Source organism: Spermophilus citellus (assembly GCF_964194105.1).
Source record: "Spermophilus citellus genome assembly, chromosome: 12".
NCBI lineage: Eukaryota > Metazoa > Chordata > Mammalia > Rodentia > Sciuridae > Spermophilus > Spermophilus citellus.
In genome coordinates, this window is record NC_138198.1 from 93,503,314 (window position 1) to 93,523,863 (window position 20,550).

Here is a 20,550-nt window from a genome sequence, read left to right on the forward strand (position 1 = left end):
CGATTCCAGACTATCACTGGATCCGGGCCTTTCCATTGTCCTGTTAGAATATCTTTCCAAAGTACCTTAGGCTTATGTACATTTTTGGGGTACAAATGTCTTTCCGCAGCACTAAGTCCCGATGAATCTAAATTTAAAAAGTTTAGAGTAAAAAGGGTTATTTTAAGTTTATCTTTGGGGGATATATACCCCTTTCCAATTCCCTCCTTTTGTTTTAATAAGTACATTTTAATAGTTTGATGAGCTCTTTCAACTATGCCTTGTCCTTGTGGATTGTATGGAATTCCTGTTATGTGAGTAATACCAAATGATGAGCAAAATTGTTTAAAAGAGGAGGAAGTATAACCAGGACCGTTGTCCGTTTTTAACTGTTTTGGAACGCCCACAGTGGCAAAATTTTGTAAGCAATGAGCTATAACATCTTTAGTTTTTTCTCCGGCATGAAGGGAGCCCATCAAAAATCCGGAAGAGGTATCAACTGTAACATGTAAATATTTTAATTTTCCAAATTCTGGCAAGTGTGTGACGTCCATCTGCCAAATATGGTTAGGTATTAGTCCTCTAGGATTGACTCCAAGATTAACTTGTGGTAAAAATGTCACACAATTTTGACATTGTTTTATTATATGTCTGGCCTGTTCTTTAGTTATTTTAAAACGCTTTTGTAAAGTATTAGCATTGACATGGAACCTTTTATGAAAATTTATAGCTTCTTCTATTGTGGAGAAAATATGTATGTCATGTGTAGATTTATCTGCTAGTTCATTGCCCATACTAAGGGCTCCAGGCAATCCTGTATGTGCCCTGATATGACCTATGAAGAATGGATCTTTTCGGTCCCAGATTAGACTTTGTATAGCGGAAAACAAAGAGAAAACAGTAGAGGAAGGGGAAATCCTACCAGCATCTTCAAGGGAATTAATAGCATTAACTACATACTGACTATCAGAAAATAAATTAAATACAGAATCTTTAAACATCATAAAAGCTTGTAATACTGCATTAAGCTCTACCTTTTGAGCTGATTGTTTGGGTACTAAAAATGTAAAAGTTTGATCAGGAGTAACTACTGCTGCTGTACCATTGTTTGACCCATCAGTGAATATATTTGGAGCATTTATGATAGGGGTTTTTCTTGTCATTTTTGGAAAAACTACAGGATGCTTAGACCAAAAAGACAACAAAGGATTAGATGGTAAGTGATTATCAAATGAAACACTAGTTTTACACAGGATTATTGCCCAAGTATTTAACTCATTAGCTAACTCATCAATTTGATCCATAGTATATGGAGTAATAATTTTATTGGGAGAAATCCCAAACACTCCCTTAGCTGCTTTTATTCCTTTGAGTATTAATTGTCCTACAGCCTCAGGATATCTAGTAAGAATAGTGTTAGGGGAATAAGATAAATGTATCCACAATAATGGACCTTCTTGCCAAAATACTCCTGTAGGAATATTTTTTGTTGGTAGTACAATAAATAATAAAGGCAAACTTATATCAATTCTATCCAAATGCATATTTTCCATATATGTTTCAATGATTTTTAATACTTTTCTTGCTTCAGGCGTTAACATGCGGGGTGAATTTGGATCTGATGGACCTTTTAGAATATCAAATAAAGGTCCTAACTCTCCTGTTGGTATGCCTAGATAAGGCCTTATCCAATTTATGTCTCCCAATAACTTTTGAAAGTCATTAAGTGATTTGAGTTGATCTACTCGTATTTGAATTTTTGGTGGACGGACCATGGTTGAGGATAATAGAACTCCTAAATAATTAATTGGAAGATTTAATTGTACTTTATCTATTGCTATCTCTAGATTATAATTTTTCAATAAATTTGTAAGTGTGGCATAACATTCTAGTAATGTGTTTTTATCTTTATGTGCCAGTAACACATCATCCATATAGTGAAATATTTGTAGTTCAGGATTTTGGTTTCTAAGTGGCTGGATTGCTTTATTAACATAAATTTGACACATAGTTGGGCTGTTAGCCATCCCTTGAGGGAGTACTTTCCATTCATATCTCTGATCAGGACCTTCATGATTCAGTGCAGGGATAGTAAATGCAAAATGTGGACTATCCTCGGGATGAATTGGAATTGAAAAGAAACAATCTTTAATATCTATAACTAAAACATGCCAGGTTTTTGGTAAAGCAGACAATTGAGGAATCCCTGATTGAGCAGGTCCCATAATAACCATCTCATTATTAATGGCTCTTAAATCTTGTAATAATCTCCATTTACCAGATTTCTTTTTAATGACAAAAATGGGAGTATTATAGGGGGATACGGAAGGTTGTATATGTCCTTCCGCTAACTGTTGTCTGACCAAGTCATGGGCTACTTGTATCTTTTCTTTAGTCAAGGGCCACTGAGGAACCCACACTGGTCTTTCTGATTTCCAAGTAATTTTGATTGTCTCAGTGGCCCTTTCTGAAAACCCAATTCATGTCTATTTATTTCTTGATCTATTTGAATAGGTGCTGTCATACCTTGTTCTTGTTCTCTTAATCTTTTTTCTTTCCTAAAGCCTTGTTTAGCCCTAGTAGTGGGCGCGTTAGGATTGATGTTATTTGTTAATGTCAATCCTAATTGATCTAGGACATCTCGTCCCCATAAATTTACAGGAAGATGATCCAATACATAGGGCTGTATAGTTCCTTCACATCCTTCAGGATCCCTCCAATCTAATACCATAGCACTTCTATGGGGATTTGTTGCCACTCCTAGGCCTCGAAGCGTTTGAGTGGCTTGTTGTAATGGCCAATGTTTTGGCCATTCTTGACGAGATATGATGCTGAGGTCAGCTCCTGTGTCCAGCAGCCCATTAAAGTCATGTCCTTGAATTTTTAATTTTAGCATTGGGCGAGAATCTAAATTTAAAGACAGCATAGCCCAATCTACACCTGTGGAGCCTAATCCCTTGGAACCTCTTTCTACATTACAACTGGAAAATTTATCATGCAGGCTGGGTATTATTAATAACTGTGCTATTCTATCTCCTGGTGAAATTACTGATATACCTCTTGGAGAACTAGCTATAATTTTTATTTCACCTTCATAATCGGGATCAATTACCCCAGGACTTATCATAAGTCCTTTTAGTGTAGAAGAACTGCGTCCCAATAATAAGCCTACTGTTCCCTGGGGAAGAGGTCCTTTTACTCCTGTGGGAATGATTTGAATTCCCATCTCTGGGGTTAGTACTGCTCTGGCAGAGGCGCAGATGTCCAGCCCTGCGCTCCCTCTAGTTTGTCTGATGAGGGATTTAATGGATAATGCGTCCTGGGCACTACCTTGATGGGGCTGTTGGGTTCCTCCATTGCCCCATATATTTGTGGTTTGGGGCCCCGGGGCATTGGGCCCTCTAGTCCGTTTTTTGGCAATGGAGCTTGATACCTTTCTCCACGATATCGTGGGTAAACACTTGGTCCTTGTCCGTTTTTTGATAACGGAATACCCTCTATGGTGGTTTGAGAACGGCATTCATTAGCCCAATGTCTCCCTCTACGGCATCGTGGGCAAATACCTGGTATTCTATTCCTTTGATATCCAGCTTTGTTAAACCCTCCTCTTATGGGGCAACTCCTTTTAAAATGTCCTGTTTGATTACAATTATAGCATGTTCTTGGCCTGGCATCTAAAGCCTGTTGTACTGCTGCTAAGACTTGCCCCTGTTCATTAATGTCTCTACATAATTTAATATATGTGTTTAAATCCTCATGTCTCCATGGTCTAATGACCTCTCTGCAGCAACGATTTGCTTGGTCATAAGCCAGTTGTTTTATAAATGGCATTACCTGTTCTGTATTTCCAAATATCCTAGAGGCTGACTGAATAAGTCTATCTACAAATTCAGCATAAGGTTCATTAGTTCCTTGTATTACCTTAGATAATTGACCTTGTAAGTCTCCATGCCCCTGTAAAGTTTTCCATGCCCTAACTGCATCTACAGCAATTTGTGCGTACACACCAGGGTCATATTCAATTTGTTGTCTTTGACCCTCATAAGGTCCCTTCCCCAAAAGCATGTCCATATTTCTTTGAGGGTACCCAGCTTCTGCATTTCGCCTAGCTGTCTCCATGCAAAATTCCTCATTGGCAACCTTCCATAACAAATATTGTCCTCCGTTTAGCACAGATCGACACATGTTAGCCCAATCTGCTGGTGTCATGTCCAAGTTGGTAACAGATTCAACCATGCTTATTGTGAAGGGAGCTTGCGGCCCATAGGTCGTTACAGCCTCCTTTAATTGCTTTATTGTTTTGAAATCTAAAGCACGGTGAATTCGTTGCCCTCCTGCCTGCTCAAGTACAGGGCATGCTAATCTTTGGGGTCCTGCCTCAGAATTCCGTCCATCAACTACGGTAGTTGAGGGCCGCTCAGCGGTAGATGGAGCTGTTGGCTGAGTTACGCCCTCTGGTGATAGAACGGAGTTGGTAGCAACCTCCTGTTGTAATTCTCCACCTGATGGCTGCTTGTCCTCTAAGCTTGCTTTCTTTAAATTCTCCTCTGTCTGACTAGCTTGAGAGACCTTCTCTTTTGCTTGACCTAGCGTTTTTTCTACCATAGTCTGGACCTCTAACAATTTACTTAACAGTTTTTCGGTTTGTTTTTTATTGGATTCTAATCTACTATAACCTAACCCAATAAGGTAGGATAAAACAAAGCCGAAGCAGAATGAAACAAAGACGGAGCAGACAATGGTTGTATCAATTTTCTCTTTCTCAGGGCTGAATAACTTCAAACCTTGAGCCAACCATTTTTTCCAGTTCGCCTGAGAAAATTCTAGGGCTAGGGAGCTCGAAATGAAAACAAAATAAATCAAAACAAGAACACATTGTTTTCTGAGAAGGTCATCCATCCTGTCGCCTTCCCTCAGGGGCGAGCAATTTACTCACCTCTAAGCTTCAGGCGTTCCCCGCACGGGCCCCCAAATGCCGCAGTCTTGGCTGGGCACAGAATCACGAGCCAATCAAGCAGGAACAAAACTTTATTTTGAAAAAGCCGCTAACACTCTCAGCGCCAGCAAGTCAAAAACCGGTCCTCCCACGAGGGTGTCCGACCGGAACCGCGCGTCCCGGAACCCCCGTCTCCTCCGACCTCCTCCGGAATTCCCTCCTACTATCCTTCCCCAACCAATGGGAACTCTCCAGCAGTCCCGTAAAGTCCCGTAACTTGAGTCCGGTAGCAGGCCAAGGTGAACAGCGGGAGTCCAGTTTGCATATGAATGTAAATTTTAACATAATCATCTCAGTGGCTAGCTGGCGTCACTTTACAACCAAAGGTGCCATACATCGTATATATGCTTGTGGCTCCTAGCAGTAGTCTTTCTAGTTTGTTCTATAATGCCACTATAGTAGTAGTTCATCAGTGTAAGGATGAGAAGGTCAAATTGAGCATCTTTCCCCCTTAAATATTCTAAAAATCAAAGCTCCTGGTACATGTCCTCATTTTTTTTAAGCCAGTGCTAATCAGATTACCAGGAACTGCACAACTAAAGGACATCAAGTGACTATAGGCTTCATGTACATGTTGTCACTAACTGGCACAGTTTTTTAACCAGTATCAACAGTGGAATTTTTCTTATTTCTCTGTTTTAAGTAAAGAAGCTGAGACCCAAAGAGAGCATATCATATAGCTAAGATGGTACCAGTATTTTAATCCTGATATGTTTCCAACCAATGGTTCTCAAATGTTCAATATGCATTGGAATCACCTGGAGGGCTTTTTAGACCATGCACTTTGAGTTTCACCTCCAAAAATTTTGATTTGGTATTCCTAAAATGGGGCTGAGGAACAATAATTTTTATTTTTAACTAGTTTAAAATTATATTTATGCTGCTATTAAAGGAAAGTTTTTGTTTCACACTATCCCTTACCCTAACTACTGTAGAATTGGGGTTACAATGCTGTAAGAAAGGGTAGCGCCATAGAGTTGGGAGATCCAGGTTGCAAGCCCAGCTGTGACTTATTTGCTGAGTTTCCCTATGGAAGTTACTTCATATCTTTAGTCCTCAGCTTCCTGCCACATTCTAAATATTAGGATCAGAGACTGGATGGTGGCTCCCAGCTGCAACCATCTGTGACTCACCGTCATGAGGCTCTTTCTCTCCTGCTACTTGTCAGCTTCTGAGTGTATCTCTTGCCTCTTGATGGCCAAGAGGGAAAGAGTGAAGGAAGATACAAAAAAAACCCTTTCCTTCTTTGGAATTTCAACATAAATGCTCTAAGGAGGTTGTCTCAGTGGCCCAGGAGATAAGTGAAAGGGGCCTCCAAGCCCCAAGTAACCACCTGGCTTCCTTCACTTCCAGAAACTTCCTTTCATTGAGCAACCAAATGCAGCCAGCCGGATCCAGAGAAGCCCAACCAGACCTTATGAGGGTCAGTTTAGTTTTTCTTTGGTTATTCTAAAAGACATAGAAAACGAAAACTACCTACCTCCATGCTTGATTGAGAGATAATAGCTCAATTAGAAAGTGCTGCAACCAATGCCTTTTTTTTTTTAATTTATTTATTTTATTTATTTATTTTTTTTATTGTTGGTCGTTCATAACCCAATGCCTTTTTTAAAAAGTGGCTTCAGGGTAATCCTGGAGGTATTTCCTCAGGCTGGGAAGAGGAAGTTTAGCTAAATGAACCAAAGCAGAGGAAGAAAGCCCTGGGGGCCTTGCCTATTCACTTTGTGTCACAATTGGCCATTTATACTGAGGAATCTTGAGAAATATTTTCAAGTAATTATCCAATGTCATGGTAATAGGTACCTGAATAAAAGGGTCCCCTATTAAAATAAGTGTGAGGAAAGTTGATAAACCAGTTTCCTGAACTTTAGAACCTCTCCAAGCCCAGGTTAATCTTGTGCCCTCGGTGCTTCCCATCTTCCCACTCAGCATTCCTCTTCCTTAGATTTCACCCCTCTCCTGCAGGAAAGGGGAGCCTAGAGTCTCACCACACTCTACCCAGTCTTTATGTCTCATTTCCCACGGCAGCAACTCAGACCAATTCCTAAACCAGTTGCTATAAGAGGAGAGGCCTGACCAGGACAGTCATCATCAATCCACTTTCACTTCCTGGGTCAGGAAATGCTACTCTTTTCTCTTAGCCCAGGAACAAATTTGGTGCCAATAAAGATGAAGGGAATGGTTGTTACGCAAGCAGTTTACAGTGTCAGCACAGTTGTGAAGCACAAGCTGGTTTTGAGCAGATCTGTAATAATTCCCAGAAGCCCTGTGGTTCTCTTGCAAACCCAGACATTAGTGTAACCGCTCTAGTGCTTTCTCCACATCCCATCCCATCACTCTCCAGAAAGCAAAGCAGGCATGCTACCTAGGGGCTCAAGTCAAGTCCTCCTGAGGACAGCAAAGGAAGCAGAGGCGTGAGTGCCACTGGAGACAGACTAAGCTCTGCAGTTTGGAAACAAGTCCCACCATGTCACAAACTATGTAGAAAAACAGATAATATGACCACTATTTATCATGCTCCCCTCTTTGAGATCAGTAGGCCAAAATCAGTCTCATGTGTCCCCTCTTCAAACAGGTAACCCCAGGAAGACAGTTTGGGTGGGTTCCAGGTAACTTGTTTGAAAACAATTTGACCAAAAACAACTTAAGTAGAAGCAGTTTGGTTGGAAGAATCTCTCCAAAACGTTAGTCAAAAAAGAAAATCCTCAGTCACCCATATTTCCAGGTTAAATGATGATAATTGATTGAAGGAGCGAATGTGGGCAAATCCACCCACAAACATCCATGGCTGCTTCTTGGTAAGTGGGTATTTTCTGTAGTCTCTGGCTGGTTTTCATTTCAACAACAAAGCACACAAGGTCATGATTTTCTGCATGACTTTTGTAATAAGAAAAAAAAGTAAAATGAAAGGATATGGAATGTTTCAGGCTTTGAAGCCTTTTTTGTAAATTTTTCTAATTCGCTTTAAGCCAATGGGCCAGCTGTGCTTGTTTGGCGATTTTTCTATTTCTGTGCATAGGGATGAAGGATATTTAGTTTGTTCCAACTAGCCCCTTTTGTTGGAGAGCATAGAGCCAGAATAATTGGCTGAAAATAAATTAGGAATTAAAAAAGAGAGAGAGAGAAAAAAAGAAAAATTAAAGCTGATTTTTAAAAAATGCTCTTAAATGCATTAAAAAGGACAAGAACTCTATGTTATGTCACGATTTCTAATATGCAGAGCCATCAACTGAGATTCAGGGTGTTCACTGTGTAATTCCAGGGGATATCATTGATCCAACCTAGGAAATAAAAAAGGGTGCCCCCCTGCAGCTGTGTGACATGGCACCCTAAACATCAACTGACCTAATATACTCCTTTTCTGTCAAATTGTTCCACACCTGATTGTAATCTACTGTTTTAATGGGTTCTTCTGCTTCAGAGCTCCTGGACAGTCCTAAAGATCTTAAGGAGTTCTAAATCCACTGCTGTAAGCCTGGGATGTCATGGGCTCATCTACTGCTTCTGAGGAGTACTTGCTTTCTTTAGTTGAAAGACTAGCATCACAGCAAACACTTTGTATTTACTGAATGTCACTGAACTGATTGATCTGCCTCCACAAATACATTCAAGGCAGTGTTTCTAACTCATTGGCTGCTTGAACTACAGTATCTCCCTCAGCATCCTCTGGACATAACAGAGCTTTCAAAGTTCTTCATATAATGCCATACATCCCACCGCACCCTTGTGTGCACCCCCAGCCCTGCCACAGGGCCTCCTCAAAGATCCATGCTTGCTGTCCTCTTTGTGCCTGCACTGCAGTCCTGATCCTGTTTCCTAAAGCCCACTCCCTCATCTGTGCCTGACTAGCCCCTAACTAGCCTTTATACTAGTCCCAGACCTACTTCTTTCTCTGGGAACCTTCTCGCCCTGCTTCTGTTCTATCCATTCATGCTACTTTTCCAGTATTCACAACATGAGGTTATAATGCAGGATGTTCTAAGATGCATCCTGAAAGCACTTCTCTGTCACCCTCTATACATGGAGGTCTCCCAGGGGGAAAGAACTCTATTCTGACCTTATTGTATATTCACTGCTTAGCACAGTTTCACATGCTTAGTATGTGCTAGGTTGCTTATAGTTGAATGAGTCAGTCAGTGACTGCAAATTCTTTTAAGTATCTATCCTTGTTAAGTACTACAGGAAATACAACAGTAGTTTAGAATGTGATTTGGAACCTTATTGAATATCCTAGTGGGGAGGCAAAGCCTAAACATATGAAGTCAATGGCAAAATGATACCATATGAAATTAATAATAAAAATGGTTAAAATATATGTGGAAAGCATCATTTTGAGTGCTTTATTTACATTTACTAATTTACTCCTTGAAATAATCCTGTCATCAACATATGCATATATATTGTGGAAATTTTACCTAAGCCAAAAACTAAAGTACAAATGCATATCATTTTGGTATCATTCTTAGAGTACCCTCAATTCTTTATTAAAACCTGAGTGGCCATTAACAGCCACTTCCAATTAATCCCATTGGCCTAGCACTAGTTAATCTATTGCTTGCAGACACAAACGAGGTTAATTAGTTTTCAAGTATGTGGAAGGTCATCATTGCTACTCCTGCTTTTGCTCTAGTTAGAGATGTTTCCCAAATTTTCTCAGCAGGTGACTTGAAAAGCCTAGTGTTCCTGGAAAATCAGAACCTGGAAGAACATCAGTGTGACCCCGTTATAACCAACCACCCTGCCCCCAAACAAGATGGCAGCTCTCATGAGAAAGCCAATTTACTGTTCCTGAGATTATTTCCTCCCTTTTGACCAGAATTCTCCAACTGCTATATTTGGAATTACACAACAGTTTTTGCAACTAGCAACTCCCTTTCTTATTTGTTTTTTGACTAATTTAATGGACTGTGAGATGAAATTCACTATGTAAGCAATGTGGTAAATGAGAACGGCATTGTTTTTTGTTCAGATAGAATTTCTTTTTAAAAAAATTGAAAAATACAGCTATGTTTTGATAATGTACAACGTGTTTTGATGTTTAAATACATTATCAAGTGGTTACATATAACCAGTTAACATATGCATAATTTTACATAGTTATTTTTGTGGTGAGAAAACTTAATGTCTATTCTCTTTGCATTTTTTCAAAACTACCATATATTGTCATTAACTGTAGTCACCATGCTGCACAATAAATCTCCTGAGTTTATTTATTTTATCTAACTGTAACCATGTTTCCTTTGACCAGCATCTCCCTATTTTCCCTTCCCCTCTAACCCTCCAAACCTCTGGTAACCATAGTTTTATTCTCTACTTTCATGAGGTCAACTTGTTTAGACTCCAGATACAATGAATAAGACCATGCCTGGCTTATTTCACCCAACATAGTGTCTTCCAAATTCCTTCATGTTCTTGCAAAATGTCAGAATTTCCTTTATTTTGTGGCTGAATAGTATTCCTCTGAATATATATCACATTTTCTGTAATCATTCATCTTTTGATGGGTACTTGAGTTGGTTCCATATCTTAACTATTATGAATAGAGCTGCAATAAACCCAGGAGTACAGATATCACGTCAGTATGACTTCATTCCCTTCAGATATATATGCAGTAGTGGGATTACTGGATCACATGGTAGTTCTACTTTTAATTTTTCACATTGCCTCTATACTGCTTTCCATAATAGCCATACTAATTTCTATTCCAACCCACAGTGTATAAGGGTTCCCTTTTCTCCAAATTCTCTTCAATGCCTGGATTGTTGTTGTTGCTGTTGTTGTTTCTTTGTTTGTTATTTTGGTACTGGGGATTGAACCCAGGAGCACTTAACCACTGAGCCACATCTCCAGCCCTTTTAAGTTTTTTTTTTTTTTTTTTTTAATGCTGTGACAGGGTCTTGCTAAGTTGCTTAGGATCTCACTAAATTGCAATCCTCCTGTCTCAGCCTCCCAAATTGCTGAGATCACAGGCATGCCTGGCTTTTTTGGATTTTTGGTAATAGCCATTCTTACAAGAGTGAGGTGAAATTGTGATTTTGCTTTGCATTTCCATGATAATTAGTGATACTGAACATTTTTTATATAACTGATGTACATGGTATGTCTTTTTTGGGGAAATATCTACTTGTGGTTTTTGTTTGTTTTGTTTTTGCCTATTTTCTAATCAGGCTATTTGTTTTCTCACTATTGTGTTGATGACTTTCTCATTTTGGATATTAACCCCAGATAGAATTTCTATAGTCTCATAATTAATAGACTATTTGAAATATAGTAGAAATAATTTATAGCTGGAATATTTAAAGAAAATGAGAGTCAATTCACATGCTCAAAACATAACTCAATAAAACTCCATAATATGCTTAATACCTGATTGCAGTATAAAATCAATGTCCTCAGATTACATTTGGACCTAGAAAAATTAAACCCAAAATGAACAGAAGTTAACACACTGGACTTAGAGCAATTTATCCCAGCAGCTGTGCTAGACTTGTGACAATTATGTTAACATGATGATAAACTAATAGCAAGTCCTTCTGCCCTATTGTTTTCTAAAGAGGAATTCTAAAGCACCTTGGGAAATTATGCCATTAATATTCATTAAGTGGACCCAGTGGTAGAAGCTGAAGATCAGAATTTCAGTGAAGCCAGAGGCACTTTGGAGAATAATCCAAGACCCTGACTTTTACCTCATTGATCATCTGCAAGGCTTTCTGCTCACTACATGAGCCAAAAGACCCTTCTGTGTAAATCAAAACGCCTTCCACCCAGAACCCTATGATTTATAGGACGTTGTCTGCTTTTGTGGGAAATTAATCAAGTGTCTTTATTATATCTTTATCCCTATTGCATCTTTCATTTTTCAGATATCTTAGACCAAAACTCAAAAGTTTTGGTGATAACATAGATGAAAAAAATGCTAAAATCAACTTTGTACTGTTCTTTCATAAAGATAATGTATGTTCTGCCACAGTTTAGTTATTTCCAGCAGATATGTTGACCAGAACAGTAGAGAATATTCATGTGATGAATAAATATCTCCATCCTTTCCCTTCCATCAGATATTTTCTCAATGATTTCTGACTCCAGTGGAGTGATGGTTTATGGACGGTACGACCAATTCCTCCGGGAAGTTCTCAAACTACCCACAGCAGTTTTTGAAGGTCCTTCATTTGGTTACACAGAACAATCAGCTAGATCCTGTTTCTCCCAACAGGTAACATTTTTAAGGAAATGTCTCTCAAATAGCTGTTATTCTCCTTCTGTGTGTGGTTCCCAGTCACAGGTGCATAGACAATCTTTCCTCATGACATACTGGGGGTGTTTCCTCCAGCATCTGACCAATGACCTCTGAGCCAGTAACAAACCTACCACACCTGGACTATAACAAAGCTGGTGTTCACTGATTGTGAGATAGGTGCCATGCTAGGTTCCTTACTTTCCTTATCTAATTTAATCCTTACAACAATCCTAGACTCTCAGTATCATCGTTATTAACACTATACTTTTGAAATGGCTAAACTGTCGTTCAGCCCCACATGAGACACATCTGACCCAGCACCAGACTTTCCTAATGTTCAGCAAAGGAGAGTAGAAAGGAGTTGCCCCACATCTTGTAATGTGACCAGAGCAGCCCAAAGTATGACGGACAGCTGCCTAAGTCTTCCATAATATGACACACTTAGGGTTCTGAGTGATGTGCTTTAACCGAACATGGCACAAAGGAAGCTGCTGAGGTTTGAGATCCTTCCATACTTACATGTCTCTGATCATAGGGAAAGACTACACACAGCACAGTGACGGTGTATAAATCCATAAATTGAAGGTTTGCTTATAATCTTTTAAAAATCCAGACTAATTAGTTATTCCCTCCAAATTTATTACATGCTAAAAAGAATTATATGTGATGTTTCCATGCTCCAAAATATACATAAAATCAGTGCATAGCAGCCTCTGGAAAACTTCACTGAATGTCCAGCTAGCAAATATCATCATTCTGTGTACCTGGTGACCTGAGAGGTCAGAGCTGCAAAGGCATCCCTAAGAATCATGAATTTAGGTGGACCCATAAACGCATCCATAGTAGAGGCAAAGAAGACCTGGTTCACTGCACTAAATGCTAACTCTGCTCCTGTGTCACCCCACTTGGAAGTCCTTTTTGGCCCTCCCCATACCCCTGTGCCCCATACCCAGGCAGGCCTATGTGCTCCTATGAATTCATTTCTGCTTCCCTCTGCCCCCAAAGACTGAATGTCCTTCTTTCAATAATTTCCCTTTGGAGTTCTTTTCCTCCCCTCCAACTGTATTTTGGTACCCATAATCCAGCCTCCCTCTAGCCTCCCTTCTTCCTACCCTTCCCAGACTCCAGTGGTCACTCTCACACTCTTTTCTTCTCTAAGATCAACTTTTCAGCTTTCACATGAGTGAAAACATTCAATGTTTGTCTTTCTGGGCCTGGATTTATTATTATTATTATTATTATTATTAAAAGGAACTGTACACTCAAAGAGAATTATATGATATCCCTATGCTAAAAATTACTTTTTAAATATCCTATAGGTTGTCCTATTTTGACATCATTTATGTATTCTTAGTGATGAAAATTGATACATGTCAAAATAATAACAGTTTCAGAAACTTCTAGGAGTAATTTTTAGCCAATTTGGTGAATGATTAAAATTAATAAGATCCTTTGAAGTACAAAATGAGGTAACCCAAATTAAAAATAAAAATATCAGCTTATTTTTGTCTTAATATTTTTATAACAGTTTAAAGGATGAAAGTCCCAAAATGTTGGAGATGCTTCATTAAAAAAGTCCATGCTGGGTTGGGGCTCGGGCTCAGTGGTAGAGCACTTGCCTAGCATGTGTGAGGCCCTGGGTTCAATTCTCAGCACCACATAAAAATAAATAAATAGAATAAAGATATTGTGAAAAAAATTTTTAAGTCCACACCCAGTGATAGTTTTGAAAGAGAATATTCCTTTTAGACATATAAATTCTAGTAGCTTTTAAAAAATACTTTAAACAATATATATTTTAATAGTAATACTGATATCAACCCTATTGAAAGCTTACGCTATTTAATATTATGAGGAAAAACTAAATTATAAATTTCCACTGATAATAAAAAAAATTAATGGGTCCCAAAACATTTGTTTAGTGAACTACAAGGACTAGTATAAGCTGTATGCCTTAAAACGACATTATATCTCTTTGGGGACTGATTTATTACTTTAAAATATCAAAGTTTGAAAGAAGTGTATAGATATGATACATTCCTTTTCTGCAGCAGAAAAGACCTGGACGAGGAGACAGAGGAGACTGAATTGGAAGGAAAGCTATAGACAGAGAAGAAATGAGAAGCTTTTAAAATTTAGAACATTACTCCTCACAGAATCCCCTCCTGATCTTACATAACAGAGACATTCACCATAACCACTAAATATTGAGTACTTAAGCAAGTTGAGGGAGCTGGGAGGGAAGCCGTTTGCAAATTTAGAATACTGATGTGGGAATCAGAGTGTGCTATGATGCGCTATTGAATATAATTCTGTGTAGAATTTCAATTCTTTGTCTTTCCTTGTCATATATGAAATTGAGGTTTTTTTCTCTTGAGGATGTTGGTGATAAAAGTCTTTTATCACCAGCATCATCCAGTGGTGGAGTTAATCCAGTCTCGTGTATGTTCAGATGCATGAAGCAATCGATGTCTTCATTTCTGAACTAGTTCAATAACACATTGGGCAAGTTCTGTTTCTTCATAAATCAGAGCCTCAGTGATGGATTATGTCTTTATCTCCAATGATATTTACATAGCAGGTAAGTTAAAATTATTCTCTGTTCTAAATTTTTGTGATTTTTTTTTTATGCAGAAAAAAGTCACGTTAAATGGTTTCCTGGACACGCTCATGTCAGATCCTCCCCCTCAGTGTCTGGTCTGGTTGCCTCTCCTGCATCGACTGGCAAATGTAGAAAATGGTGAGCAGCTACTGCTGAGCAAAGGCAGTTTTTAAAATTATTGAAATTAGATCATCAAGTGTGCAGTTATTAAACCCAAGAACTAATTCATCTCCTTGATCAATAAAGCCTTGTAGGACCACTGCAAAATGAGAACTGTCAGTTCTAAAAACTCATTAAATCTCATCATGCACCTCTCTGTTGTGTTCAATAGAAGAGCCTCAATAAGGAATGTGACATTTTCTAGTATGTTTTTGAGATGTGAATTTCCAATTTTGCATAAGTGGCACTGACTATTTCTCCCAAGATAGTCAGCCAGGAATAGATGGTAGAGATGGCAAAAAAAAAAAAAAAAAAAAAAAAATTAAGTGGTAGCACCTCACTAATCTTTAATCATATGCTCCAAATTGTAATCTTTCAAAAATGATACTTACATTAACGATGAGAGTAATGAAATTTCCATAGCATTTTTAAGAACAAAAAGGAAGTATTTCTAGAATAAAAGTATTTCCTTTTAGTATATACAAATTAAAATATGAAATATAATATAGGACCAGAGTTAAAGAAGTTTAAACACTGAAGAGTTTAGTACTTCCCTCTAATCTTTAGGTGTTCTTATTTATTGTTTAATTGAACTTTGAAATTTCTCCAGGCTTGAATAGAACATAATGTATCCTATGTCTCTTACTAGAATCCCAGTCTCTATTTATTCCTTTAGTAGATATTAGGGCTAAAGATGGTTTCATTTTTAAATTCTCAATCAGAATTTGGGGCATCTGATTTCATTATCTCTCTTATTTAAAAATTATGATTTTATCCTGTTGCCCATGGACAAAATTGGAAGGATGAATTTACTAGTCTCTTTTCGATTACTAACAATCAGATTTTAACATGCTTTTATTTATATGCAGAAGTAAAGAGGAATTGAGGCTCATATTATGATGCAAGATGAGCTTAGTCATTGTTTGTAGTTGCAGGACTAGTCATTTTCCAGTCCTAAAGCTATGATTTCATTTCTGCACTCTCACTATTTCCTGTTGCAGGAGATCAGTTTTTTAGGCACTTGTCCTAGTATAATTGTCTGAGATGGAAGTCCCCCTCCTTGTCTTTCTTTCCCAGAATCAGGAAAGGGACTTACAACCTTGTTTAGAAGACAGGGCACCCAGAACTGGTTAGATCTTTGTATTCACGCTGCTTTTATCTTCATTTGTTCTTATGTGCATTGTTTTCCCTGGCTGGTTAGCCAGAGAATACTTTACCAAACACAAGAACAATTGTGCTGTTGTTTTAGCATCTTTAGCTCAGAGTATGTAGGCAATTAAATGGATTTGATCTTTTGTTAGTTTCAAATCTAAAATATTTTACCTTCCTATTTAACAATTCTAATTTCTTGCCAAAGAAAGAGAAGTGTCTCTTGAACTACATTCAGATAATTTACACATCTTTGGGGGGTCCTCTCCACCTGCCTCAGAGAAGAAGAACTATGCTAGAAGAAGCCAGTGTCACTCTTAAATAAGCCCACTAGCCACTCCACTTTTTAAGAAGTAACTCAAATCTCTCATCCCTTTTTCCTACTCCTTCCCCATTTCCTTTTCTTTTTCTTCCATTTCTTTGATATTTGCTCTCTACCCCCTGGACAGTCAACTGTGTCCATCCATTCTGCTTCTGAATCTTTAGTGAGCTGTGCCCGTCTCCAGGAGACAGAGAGCAGTTTGGGGGAAAAGCTAGCCAGTTTGAGTAATTTATATTCTTATAGTGTAAGAGATGGAAGCAGAAAGAGCAAATGGCGTTACAGAAATTTGTGTTGCTAAAAGGATACCTATTCTCTATCCCATTTTAATCCCCCCTCCCACACACACACATATGCATGCATGGAAAGGGTAGTAAGATTCCAAGAATAAACTCAATGTTTTCCTGAGCCAAACAGACTATCCTCTGGAAATCACAACACACAGCAAATGCAATTCCATTTAGACTGTGCTCCTTATTCTCATTCATACTGTTGTTTTCTTGTGTTTTTCTTCATTTACCCCCACCCCCACCCCACCTCCCAGTCTTCCATCCGGTTGAATGTTCCTACTGCCACAGTGAGAGTATGATGGGATTTCGCTACCGATGCCAACAGTGTCACAATTACCAACTCTGTCAGGACTGCTTCTGGAGGGGGCATGCTGGTGGTTCCCATAGCAACCAGCACCAAATGAAAGAGTACACGTCATGGGTAAGGCAAGGTCCCCGCACCGTGGGGTGTGTGCAAGTGTTGCGTGGAATGAAAGTGAGCATCAAGGATGCTGACAGAGTTAAGGAGCAGGCTGAACTTTCACTCCCGTCCTAACATTCCCGCCGCTTCCCCCTCTCTCTTGCTTATTGGGATTTCTTACCCATTCTGTCTGAACCCAGTGTAGCATCCTAAGACTTAAATAGAGAGAGATTCAAATCATGTTGCTTCTTGGAATATAGACAATTCGGTACTGATTTAAATAACAACTGAACAGCAGGCATCTTCTGGAAAACAGTCTTATTTTCACAGTAAGTTAAGGGTTTTTCCAAATTTTATTTTGTTTTGTTTTTGCAGAAAATGCTGGAAAATAGTGTTAGTTTCACTTTCCTTAGATCCCTGAGTTCTTTTGAGTGCATGAACAGAATACTAAGTGAAAAAAGTATGAGTGTTTGGGCTTAATGTTATTTCATTTTGTGTTTTTCCTTTTCCCAGAGAGTGTAGAGGAGAAACTGTGGTTATATTAGCAAGTCAACTTTTTATGAATACTGTTAGTGACCAGCTTGGGAAAGGTCACATGTGAGTGTCCATGTGATGATGTATTCTCAGGAGCACAGCTGGGTCTATGGGAGGAATTTGGCTCACTCAGTGTGTCTGCTCATGGTTTGCACTTTTATTACCTCTATCTCAGTTCAACTCCAAGTTCTAGCAGTGTTGCTTTTGTAGCATATACCACCAGCCCTGCCAGCCTCTCTTAAAGTAGCTCTGTCACAAGAAAATGCATAGCTGTATGAATTTTCTATATGTAAGTGCATTTCAATTCCATCTATATAGTCTTTACTTAAAGGGTAACTTACTATTCTTTTTTAAAAAATATCTTCTGAACATGCATCTTAAATGAGAATGTTCCTTCTAGAAATTAATATAGGGAACTGATATTCAGTGTAACTCCTTAGTTCATCATCTGTCATATTCTGACTTCAAGTTCTTTACTAAGGCAAAGTACATGAGAGCTTCCTGCCAGGTCACAGGCCACCCCTCTATATGGCTCAGATCACATACTGAGGATAGATATGTGAACATGAATCATAAACTACAATTCAGCACAGAAGATAGAAGCAAACACTTTCTATTTTGTTATGATCTACATATTACCGGTTTCCAAACTTCTATTCCAGATGCTACATTTTTTAGTTGTTTTTATGTAAATGCTGAAGCTACATAGGGAGCCTCTTTCCTAAGTATGGTGGACTCTAAAATTGTATAACAGGATGCCATGTACAAAGTTGGATCCAAATGTACAAGAGAACAAAGTGCCCAGGGCTTATGGGTGAAGCTCTGTTTCTACTAGTAACTTAAAGAGTCCCAAGAATCACATCTCCCAATAGAGCAGGACTTCTCAACAATGCTTTAAACAATAAGGGCAAAAGACACTTTATTATATTAATAATTATGAACTCCACATGTAAAAGGAAGTGCCAAAATTATAAATGGCTCCTCCCAAAAAGGGAAAATTTGGTTAGGGATTTATTATATGGATACAATATTCTATCTTACAAAACTACATTATATGTTTATTATTTTGATGGTGTCCCATTAAGAAAAAGATTCCATCCCTTCAAATGAAAAATGCCACACAGTGCTTTCACACTGGGAAGAACATGAATTTTAAACTTGAGAGACACAGATTGAAGTTCCAGTTTTACTTCTAACTGGATGTGTTGGGCCACGCTGGGAACATCTGGCACCTAGATTCCCGCAGCACCTGGCTCAGCTCCTTCATTCCAATCCTTCTGTTCTTCAGTGGAAACAATCCTTCGAAAGTGAGGTATCATCCTGTAACCCCTATAAAGACTTCATCACCTCCCTTTGCCCAAGAGACAAAGACACATGTCTGCTCCTGCTTTCCTCTCCACAGTGGACTCTGTTCCTCCTCCTCTTGCCTTTCTAGTTGCGTATTCCTCCATCTAGAATCATCCTCCCAGTCCCCTGAGTTTTTGTCGGAAAGACTCCCACTGACTCATCAATTCCATCTAATTGAGGTGGCCCATACTCAGTAACTGCTTCCATTTATCACAACATTTGCTGGCACTAAGCAGCAGGAGTTAGGTACCTGGTGGCTGGTTGCAGCAAGCTAGTCGGAGCTTCCTGACTTTGAGCACTCAAAAAGGATTTCTTGCACATGAATGAATGAATGACTAACAAATGAAGGGCTATTACAAAAAGCAAATCGACTGATAAAATGTTACAATCATGGTTAGTTGTTATCACTTCTCCCTTTCTTCTCCTTTCCAGAAATCACCTGCAAAGAAGCTAACCAATGCATTAAGCAAGTCCCTGAGCTGCGCTTCCAGCCGTGAACCTTTGCACCCCATGTTTCCGGATCAGCCTGAGAAGCCACTCAACTTGGCTCACATTGTGTGAGTGTCTTCTCCCCCCACCCCCACTCCAGATTAAGGTGAAAATCATCTTACTTCACTGATACCTGTCTGAAGCCATACAGAAGCAATCTCATATCAGTTGTCAGAATCCAAGTTTTAAAATTTATTCTTAAAAAAAAAAAGAAACAAAGTAATAGGTTTTCCTGGTTGACCTATACCGTTCTTCTGCCTGACTGTAAAGTAGGCAACACTAACATAATTCTCCTTGCGGTGAAAAACATTCAAAAGCTTAATTTTAAAATATAAATGTGAGTAGGTTTTTCACAATTGGAAGTTAATGCTCAAGGGAATTACCATGGTTTTAAAAAATTTAAGCATATCATACTTTAATAGCAAATGCACTTTGAGTCACAAATCTAAAATCCCTTTGTTTCATTTCTCTGCACAGCCAGTCACCTTAAAATTATCCAGCAAATCTAAAAATTGTGGGTTTTTTTTAAATTCCAAGCTACATAACTTTAGAAAATTCATGATCTATGCATGAGAAGGTTGAATGGGGGAACTGGTGGGAGTCCTCATAAGAGCACTCTACCCACACCCAAATAGATAAATTCTCCAAAGTATTTGGAGTTTGTGGGTAGAAAGGTTGGCCACTGGATGTGCAGCCACCATTCCAGCCACCTCCCAAAGCCTCAGGCCCTGGGGCCTCTCTGAGGTTTGGATAGCCACCACAGGAAGGGGCTCAGGGAAAAGAAAGTGCTTCTTCCTTGCTGTGAACTTGGGCTCAAAAGAAAAATTTTCCTTGTCTGCTTCTCTGTACAGTTAAGAATTGTGAGGTCACAGGCGTCTCTGGATAGATGGTTCCTCCTCCTTATGGGTTACCTTTTGTTCAGTGAGAACTGCCACATCACAAGGTCTGAATTTACATGTTGTCATCAGCAGGCAGGATCCTGGACCTAACAGTATAGGAATTGACTGATGCAAAGTTCATGCTCTGGGCAGGCCAAACATGAGCTGTAA

The 20,550-nt window shown here is 38.8% G+C and overlaps 1 protein-coding gene across 9 annotated transcripts in view; it reads left to right on the forward strand.

The window, feature by feature from the left end:
* DTNA (dystrobrevin alpha) overlaps window positions 1–20,550 on the forward strand; it is a 372,603-nt gene that overhangs the window by 282,125 nt on the left and 69,928 nt on the right. For all 9 annotated transcript variants that reach the window (XM_081262933.1, XM_081262937.1, XM_081262936.1 and 6 more), the window contains 4 exons: window positions 12,034–12,188; window positions 14,847–14,952; window positions 16,986–17,152; window positions 19,445–19,569. In XM_081262933.1, the coding sequence (XP_081119059.1) occupies window positions 12,034–12,188; window positions 14,847–14,952; window positions 16,986–17,152; window positions 19,445–19,569 (553 nt within the window). The remainder of the gene's footprint in view (window positions 1–12,033; window positions 12,189–14,846; window positions 14,953–16,985; window positions 17,153–19,444; window positions 19,570–20,550) is intronic.